The sequence below is a fragment of the Argopecten irradians genome, chromosome 4 (genome assembly GCF_041381155.1).
Source record: "Argopecten irradians isolate NY chromosome 4, Ai_NY, whole genome shotgun sequence".
Lineage (NCBI taxonomy): Eukaryota > Metazoa > Mollusca > Bivalvia > Pectinida > Pectinidae > Argopecten > Argopecten irradians.
In genome coordinates this window covers 29787391-29797679 of record NC_091137.1, presented here as the reverse complement: position 1 = coordinate 29797679, position 10289 = coordinate 29787391, and the positions used below count along the sequence as shown (strand labels likewise).

The 10289-nt window shown below is 38.9% G+C and overlaps 1 protein-coding gene across 1 annotated transcript; it reads left to right on the top strand.

The window, feature by feature from the left end:
- Positions 1-1467: 1467 nt before the first annotated feature.
- LOC138322221 (probable G-protein coupled receptor No18) lies at positions 1468-4205 on the top strand. The gene is made up of 2 exons (XM_069266267.1): positions 1468-1662; positions 3084-4205. Exons 1-2 carry the CDS (start codon positions 1468-1470, stop codon positions 4203-4205), a joined length of 1317 nt encoding a protein of 438 aa, XP_069122368.1.
- Positions 4206-10289: the final 6084 nt, after the last annotated feature.

Genomic DNA, 10289 nt, shown 5'->3' with positions numbered 1-10289 from the left:
TATATTTAATCAAGTTTACTCTTCTGGCAAAATTCCCGAGTCTTGGAAGGAATCTATAATTATACCCCTTCCAAAGCCCGGGAAAGATGCTACTGATGCCAATAACTATCGTCCTATTTCATTGACGAGTTGTATTTGTAAAACTCTAGAACGTATGATAAATACTAGATTAGTTTGGTTCCTGGAATCAAACAATATTTTAAGTCCTTTGCAAAGCGGCTTTAGAAACCGCAGGGGAACGGTAGACCACTTAGTTAGACTAGAAACATTTATACGAGAAGCCTTTGCCAAGAAAGAACATCTTGTGGCCGTATTCTTTGACCTTGAAAAGGCATACGACACAACTTGGCAATATGGAATCATGAACGATCTCCATGATATCGGTATACGTGGTAATGTGCCAACGTTTATATTAAATTTTATATCTGACAGGCATTTCAAAGTTCGAACGGTTTCAACTTATTCAGAAACAGAAACACAGGAGGTGGGCGTCCCTCAGGGTGGTATCCTGTCCGTCACACTTTTTGGACTAAAAATTAACAGCATAACTAAATGTCTTGGCCAATCTACGGAAGGGTCTCTATTTGTGGATGATTTCTTGATCTGTTACAGATCAAAAAACATGCACACTATAGAACGACAACTACAACAATGTTTAGGCAAATTACAAAATTGAGCTGACGAAAATGGCTATAGATTTTCAAGATAAAAAAACTGTCTGTACGCACTTCTGTCAAAAACGAAAACCACGCAATGATCCTGACCTCACACTCAATGGAATTAAAATTCCAGTAGTTGAACAAACTAAATTTCTTGGACTAATATTTGATTCGAAACTGTCCTTTGTTCCACATATCAAACATCTGAAGGATAAGTGCTCAAAGGCGCTGAACATTCTACGAGTTCTTTCCCATTCTGATTGGGGTGCAGACCGTGAAATGCTTCTACGTATCTATCGGGCACTTATTAGATCAAAACGTGACTACGGCTCTATTGTCTATGGATCGGCTCGCAGCTCCTATCTACAGATGCTTGACCCTATACAGAATCAGGGACTGCGTCTCGCACTTGGAGCTTTTCGAACAACACCTGTGAAGAGTCTCCATGTGGAAGCTAATGAGCCATCTCTAGACGATCGACGAAAGAACTTATCCTTACAGTATGCTGCTCAACTGAAATCCAACCCCAACAATCCCGCATTTAACCTTGTATTCAATCCACAACATCAAGAAATATTTACACAAAATCAAAAGCTCATACCAACATTTGGCATCAGAATTTCAAAATATTTGCTGGAACTTGATATAAATTTCGACACCATTGACGAGTACACCGTATCGGATGTACCACCATGGCTCATTCAAACACCTGATATCAATTTATCTCTGCATGAGAGGGCAAATTCCAGTGCATTACCCGAAGAACACAAATCCTCCTTTCGGGAGTGCATTAGGGCTTTCCCTGACCATGTTCTACACTAACGGATCAAAAGATGGTGATAATGTTGCGGCAGCATGCTGTACATCTAATCACTGCTCCTCTATCCGACTCCCGGATGTTGCCTCCATTTTCTCTGCGGAAGCATGTGCTATTGGTCTGGCGCTTGCCCATATCGAAGAACACCGCATTGAAAAGGCAATCATCTGTTCAGACTCTCTTTCGGTTCTTCAGGCTTTGAAATCAAGAAGCCCTAGAAATACTATAATCCAAAATCTTTTAATCCGAACATTTCGATTATCTTCTAAAACTCAAATTACTTATCTCTGGATTCCCAGTCATGTGGGTATACAGGGGAATGAACAGGCTGATAAAGCAGCTAAGACTGCTCTTCGCCTAGCACAAACATATTTGAAACTACCATACACCGACATCAAACCTTCAATTCAGTCAGCCATCAAACACCATTGGCAACAAAGGTGGTCTACCGAAACAAACAAAAAACTGTTTAAAATTCAACCTACACTTAATCCTAAACTGCCCAGTCGGAAAGACCGCAGAGAGGAAGTTGTTCTCTCTCGGCTCCGAACTGGACACACATATTTTACACATTCCTATCTATTGAGAGGGGAGGATCCTCCTACATGCCATGTATGTGATTCTCCTCTCACAGTGGAGTATATTTTCTTGCATTGTATTGATTTTAAACACATACGAGATAAGTACTACGATGTCTCCGACATGTACACTTTATTTCATGCCGTGAGACATAATCGTATTTTTAATTATCTCAAAGAGATCGGTATTTTAAGCAAAATATGAACGTTTTCTCATTATACATCGTATCAACTCAACATTTCATCTTTCCATCAACAGTGTGCATGAGTTTTCTCGTGTGTTTTAGCCAAATTTATTTTATCCCATGCAAACCTTTTTTTTATCAAATAAACGTTTACAATCTGTGTTTTAGTCCTTACTTGTTTTTTCTTACCCTGAACTTTTATCCTGAAATTAATGCATGACTTGTAGTTTGGCCCTAAATGACCTTGGTTGTCGATGGGCCGTAAAACTCAAACAAACAAACAAACAAACAAACAAAATCCATGTCGATAAGACGCTCAAAATATCGTGAGCGTTTCAAGCGTTTGTGGCAGCTTAAAGTTTTGACAATGGGTGCTTTTACCGGCACTGTTCAAAATTATTTAGACCATCGCAGAAGGATCTCTTTCATTATTTGTCTATGGTGGTGTCACTCAATCACTGAGACTCCTGGTGTGTTATACGCAATTAGAATTTGCTCATAGCGTAAGTACACAGACTCCATACCAATACAAAATTGATAGTTCGAGTACTTGATGTGTTGTCCTACTCCCTTTATGCTGTGTGACGCAGGAGCACAATCTACCATTTATATAGATTTTGGTATGTCTCGGCCAGGGGACAGAACCCAGAGTCTAACTCAGAGGGGCGAGCGCTTAACAAAAGGCCAAAAATGAGGAGAGGTCAAGGGAGACGCTAGGAAGTTACTAAGCTAAAATAAATTATCCTAAATTTAGTCGCCTTTTACGATCTTGCAATAGGGGCAGCAGATACAATTATTACACCCTACCTAAATGTCTAAATTATATATATTTGTTTATTTTCAGAATGTGACTAACACGACGAGTGCGACATCTAGGGCTGTAAGTGTTGGTACCTATATCGTGGTGACACTGTCGGCGATTGGTCTGATTGAGAATGGAGTGATTGTCATCTTGCTCTTCACCCGACCACTTCTCCGACAAAGACCCCATGTTATCTTTACACTGAGTCTCAGCTGCAGTGATTTTCTATCTTCATTCATCGTTATCCTCATCATCATCGCACGATTTCAGATGGCTATATACAGCAAAGGTTTTTGTGCATTCACATACACCGCTAGTGTTATCTGTTTTGGAACCTCACTGCTTCAGGCATTGATCATTTCACTTGAGAGAGTTCTCGCAATTAGTTCGTCATCCACGTATATCCGGATATTCCAAGGATACAGGAAGTACATTGTCTTATTAACGGCTTGGCTTGTTCTTTCAATATATTCTATTGCCCTTGTTATGGCTTTTCCGATCACCGGCTCGCATATTGGATGTGTGGTAACGTATATGTACAATAAAGTGAGTTACTTTGGAATAAGTCTTGGTACACAGATAATATTTATCCCTCTCGTGTTTGGTACTCTAGTTTTATACGCTATCGCTGTGTACCGTTTGAATAAGAGAATGAAACAGGTTAGTTTTACTAACAGAGTTGCTGTGCCGCGAGTTGAAAACAGAGTGAGAACAATTAACGATGACGATGGAACGGTATCCACCGTCCACGCCAGATTTGAGAAGGAAGAATACTCGGAGTCTAACGTACCTGACGGGAATTCGTTGAGTGTTCGTCGCGATTATTTGACGGAACAAAATGCCTCCACCAGCGGTCTTCCGGCCACATCGACCTCAACTGATATGACAACTTCAACCAAGGAGAAAAAACTTCTGAAAAAGGAGACGTGCAACATCCGTAAACTTAGCGGTGCCTTACGGACAGTTGCACTGGTACAACTTTGTTTGTTTGTATCATTTGTGCCCCTTTCTTTTGCTCGTGTTTTAATCCTGATTGGCGTTAAAGAGGCACAAGCAGCAGAAGGTGTAATATCGATTTTACCATTACTACATCCCGTCATTAATCCCATTCTTTACGTTTGGCTCATCAAGGAATTCCGTATGTCGTTGCTTTGCAAAAAGTAGACTATTCCTCTCGAGAGATAATGTTCGTGTGTTAAAGTATTTGAAAGTAATATTCTGTGTTTTGTTTCGATAATAAATGTTTGTTGCAGGTTCGGAACGAATTGCCTACCTACGTAAAACTGTTCTATTGGATCACACTTGCAACGATATATAACAGACCTTCTGTTTTATATTTAAAGAACATTAATATGCATTATACCAAATACTATTATAAGGAATAATAGCAAAAATTGTCGATATTTTTGCATATCAAAATTGTCAAGGAGCACCTTCTTTCAGGATTATATCCACCAGTCAATATTTAAATATTCATCAATGCATATGTGTTATGATGTACAATTTGAAACAGATATCCTAGGTTGTTTTATTATAAAAAAAAAGTGTTAATCCATTTTGAACTTGTTTGGAATGATTGTCGTAATCATGTTTTGAAAATGGTTTTGTACATAGTGTATAACATATACAATATTGCTAACATTCTTATTGGGACGTCAAAACATGGTCAACATGGTCGACATTGAGGTTGAATTTATTTTCAGAAACGGTATACTCGGGACCGTTCTTCATATTTTTTATTGTCTACTTTTTAAAACCTAATAGCATATCCAAAGGTGTATCTTGCAAAGTTTAAAAATACTTCACATGTGTATCGGGGTGTCAAACAAGGTTCTCATATTTTGCTTAAACTGTTTTAAGACAAGGATATACATGTGCTTGCAATAGAATAAACCTTTGCCGAGGTTATATATCGCTCAATGATTAGATAATGATGGAGGAATAAGTCTGATGTAATCATTTTAGACTAGAATAGGTTCGACAAGGGTAGTAATAACACAATACAATACAAACATTTTTTATTTAAAGTCGCTTATTTCTTTAAAATAACATTGTCTCTTGTGAGCAATTATCGCGACAAACAAAGTTATTGTTAACAACAGAAAGATTATAGTAAAAGGTGGACAATCAAAAGATATAGGTTGGTATGTATATCGGAGAAATTAGAGGGTAAAACAAAAACGTTAGTTAAATATGAATTCTTGAATTTGTACAGGCACTGTGTTACTAAAGGTAGGGGATTAAAACACTATCAGATAAGTGTAATGTACATATATGCTAACATGGCAAAAAGTAAAAATTGACACAGTATACACTAATATAGTGCTAGTTAAAAGGAAGCATTTTGATTTGAGATCGTAAAAAGCAACATTAACACCATGTGATATAATGACAAAGTGCCATTAACATAGACTAATGATGCATAAACGAAAAAGCGTAAACATGACAAAGCTTTTGCAGATATATATAGTGTATACACGAGCTGCATAAAAAGCAGGGTAAAAGAAATATATAAGTATACACTGGAGAATTACAAGACAGCAAGGCATAACACGAGCGGTTATTCTGCAAAAGACAGACTCACGAAGTCTCTTAACATGTAAAAGAATAATTTCCAGATATTTTCAAAATATGTTCAAAAGTTGAGGTGTAGTCCTGGTATATAAATCTCAAGGAACGTTCCTGAATCTAAAAGTGGTAGTTTCTACTCTTGCTTAGCGCTCAGCAAACAGGGAGTGGGACGACTGGTTCGCCCGTTGTCAGTATAATGTGACCGGGTGGGGTGTGATGCTTTGTGTCTTCGGCGGCATGCTTCAGTGATATAGCACTATAAAAAGGGCAACAGTTCCACTATACAAGAAGACACAACACGAACATACTGCAGCCTCCCAAAACACGCACCACGCACCTCACACACGCTACACACTGCATACATGGGAGGCCGTCCTTACATGACCCTAGCTGTTAATAGGACGTTAAACTAATCAAACAAACAAACAAACAAATCCTGAATCTTTTTCATTTTCCTAATACTTTTCATGCTGCTGAAGTGCCATACAAGAGGACAGTGATTAAAATTTGAGATATTAAAAGAGTGGTTAATAAGACTTTTTTCTTTCATAGTCATATAAGAACCAATGCGTTTTAGTGCAGAAAGTTGTTGTGATCCTTTTCTACAAATTTCAGAAATATGAGTGTCAAAATTTAGTATAGAATCAAAATGAACCCCTAAAAGTTGAACAACATTATCAGGTTTTACACAGGCATCACCTATACCAAAAGAATGAATGTTTTCAATAGATTTTAGGTCATCTAACCCGAAGGGTCATCCTGGGTCAGGATGACCTATAGTCATTGTTTTGTCCGCCGTCGTCCGTCGTGTGCCGTCCACCGTGTGTTAACTTTTCACATTTTGAACTTTTTCTCAAGTTCTAACAGTGCGATTTAGCTGAAACTTACATGAAATGATCCTGACATGATCCCGACAAAGTGTTGTTATTTTTTGGGTCGATCCGAAATACAAGATGGCCCCCACAGCCGCCATCTTGAAAACACATTTTGAACTTCTTCTCAAGTTCTACCGGTGCGATTAGGCTGAAACTTGCATGAAATGATCCTGACATGGTCCCGACAAAGTGTTGTTATTTTTCGTGTAAATTTGAAATCCAAGATGGCCGCCATCTTGAAAACATATTTTGAACTTCTTCTCAAGTTCTACCGGTGCGGTTTGTCTGAAACTTGCATGAAATGATCCTGACATGGTCCCGACAAAAAGTTCATACATCTCGGGTTGATCCCAAATCGATGACCTATCGTCATCATATTTTGTCCGTCGTCGTCCGCCGTGCGTTAACTTTTTACATTTTGAACTTCTTCTCAAGTTCTACCCGTGCGATTTTGCTCAAACTTAAATGAAATGATCCTGACATGGTCCCGACAAAGTGTTGTTATTTTATGGGTCGATCCGAAATCCAAGATGCCCCCCCCCCCCCCACAGCCGCCATCTTGAATACAAATTTTGAACTTCTTCTCAAGTTCTACCGGTGCGATTTGGCTGAAACTTGCATGCAATGATCCTGAAATGGTCCCGACAAAGTGTTGTTATTTTTTGGGTTGATCGCGAATCCAAGATGGCCGCCATCTTGAAAACACATTTTGAACTTCTCAAGTTTTACCGGTGCGATTAGGCTGAAACTTGCATGAAATGATCCTGACATGGTCCCGCCAAAGTGTTGTTATTTTTTAATTAAACAAACAAACAAAATTTATATGTCAAATATCCACCTGACCATGTATTAGCCAATGATTACAATGGTTTGTTTGTCTGTTTGTTTGATTAATTAACGTCCTATTAACAGCTATGGTCATGTAAGGACGGCCTCCCATGTATGCGGTGTGTTGCGTGAATGTTGTGCGAGGTACATGTTTTGGGATACTGCGGTATATTCGTGTTGTGTCTTCTTGCATAGTGGAACTGTTGCCCTTTTTATAATGCTATATCACTGAAGCATGCCGCCGAAGACACCAAGCAACACACCCCATCCGGTCACATAATACTAACAAATGGAAACTCGTAGTATATCTTTTTTTTTTTTTTGTAAACAGAGAGACGGACGTGTACATATGAAACCATACAGTTCAAGTGTTGTTATTATGGTTACTATGGACTTTTGTAGAAGTCTATATAGTGTTTTAGTCTCATCAAACTGGTTCATCAAGTTTAAAATAAAAATATTATATAAGTATATAGTTGCACAAAATAAAATTGGTTATCTTTGAGATATAATCCATTTTGTGGAAATATATAATGAGTTTTAAATCATGAACGTTGTTCCAATCATTTCTCGAAAGTCGACTCGCTTCGACAATTTTCTAAGACTAGTCTAATCAATAAATATTACATTTTGCAGGGAGGTCCATATTGACCATATATTGTGATTATGGTTTGTGACTGAGTTACTTCATGAAGTCAAAAGTTAATAGAAATCGAATGGGTGACACATATTGGTCCCGACCTAAATGACCTGGTGCATTCTATATTATTGTTGTATTATATCACACGTTGTCAATAAAATTATAATTCGTTCTGTTTGGCTTACTTTAGTTTTTAGCTCAGCTGGCCCGAAGTGCAAGTGAGCGTATGTCATGGCGCGGCGTCCGTCGTCTGTCATTTTTCACAAAAATCCCTATTTGTCGTAAATGTCTGAATTGATTTTATTTTAATTTGGCCTAAAGCTTCATTGGTTAAATGGGACCAACCTTTATATAAACGGCGGGTCTGTCCCCCAGTGGCCTCATGGACGGGGCCAGAAGGAGAAATATAGCAAATTCTTTGAAATCCCTCTTCTTCCGTAGAAATGAAGGATTTTGTTCTAATTTGGTCTTGGCTTCCATGAATTAAGGGAACCAATTTTGAATAAACGATTGGTCTTCCCCCAATGGGTCAGAGGGGCGATGCACAATATAGAAAATGTAGCTACCATGGGTGAAGGGGAACCAATTCTGTTTAAACGGTGGGTCTAGTCCCCAGGGGCGGGGCCAAGTAGGAGAATAATAGCAAATAATTTAAAATCCTTCTTTTGTTGGAATGAAGGGATTTGGTCTACTTTGGTCCGAAGCTCCCTTGGAATAGGGGCAGCAGGTGAAGGGTTATCAATTTTTAATAAACAGTTGATATGGTGCCCCATGGGTCTGAGGTATGGGTCCAAATATAAAAATGTGGCAATTTCTTTTAACTCCATCTGTAGAAATAAATATATTTAGTTTAAATCTAAAAGCCTTCTAGTTGGTAACATGTGTTCTAAGTCTAAAACAGGCGAGCGATAAAGGCCCAATGGTTACGTTATATTTTCTCATTAACGAGGACCTTTCTCCAAATAAATGACAGCCAATACAACACATCTACCATTAGAGTATAGAAGACAGCCAATACAACTCATCTACCATTCTGTCCTGCAGGTAGGGCGTTAGAATTGTACCCCTATTCCATGATTAATTAACGTCCTATTAACAGCTATGGTCATGTAAGGACGACCTCCCATGTATGCGGTGTGTTGCGTGAACGTTGTGCGAGGTACATGTTTTGGGATACTGCGGTATATTCATGTTGTGTCTTCTTGCATAGTGGAACTGTTGCCCTTTTATAATGCTATATCACTGAAGCATGCCGCCGAAGACACCAAGCAACACACCCAACCCGGTCACATTATACTGACAACGGGCTTCCTAACTGACTTTATCCTTCCTAATGCCTACCTTGGCACCGCCTCACTTTTGGCAATGCGTTGAACGTTCGCCTCTGTGAGGAAGGCTCTGGGTTCTCTCCTGGCTTGAAAATCGGAAATATGCAAGTTTGTGACCAGGACTCTTAAGGGGAAAAACCCAGATATAAAAATAGAATTGAACAATTAATCTTTCCGAATATAGTAATAATATATCTTTTTCCACGAATGGATATTTCATTCATTATTAAAGATGCTCCACCGCTGACAAAATGTATTTTTTATTATCAAAAACAGCTGCAGACGATTTAGTATTTTCATTCAGATACAAAAGTTACTTACTTTACACTATTACCGCCATTGAAAAGTTTGAGCTTCTAATTTTACTTCAAGTTAAAAATATAAGAAATAGTTAATTGCATCCCGAAAGAAATCCGTGGCACTATATCCATATAGTTTGTTATGGTCATGTAAGGACGGCCTCCCATGTATGCGGTGTGTTGCGTGTATGTTTTGCGTGGTGCGTGTTTTGGGAGACTGTGGTATATTCATGTAGTGTCTTCTTGTATAGTGGAACTGTTGCCCTTTTTAAAGTGCTATATCACTGAAGCATGCCGCCGAAGACACCAAGCAACACACCCCACCCGGTCACATTATACTGACAACGGGCGAACCAGTCGTCCCACTCCCTGTATGCTGAACGCTAAGCAGGAGCAGAAACTACCACTTTTATAGACTTTGGTGTGTCTCGGCCAGGGGACAGAACCCAGAGCCTTCCTCACAGGGGCGAACGCTCAACTCAAGGCCAAAAGTGAGGCGGTGCCAAGGGAGGCATTAGGAAAGATAAAGTCAGTTAGGAAGAAGAGAAAAGATAAGATCCTAAATTTAGTCGCCTTTTACGATCATGCAATAGGGGCAGCAGGTACAATTCTAACGCCCTACCTGCAGGGCCGTATACATATAGAATGAAGTACTGATTGCTCATGACCCAAAGACAAAATAAATTATTTTATGTTATTTTTTGTGT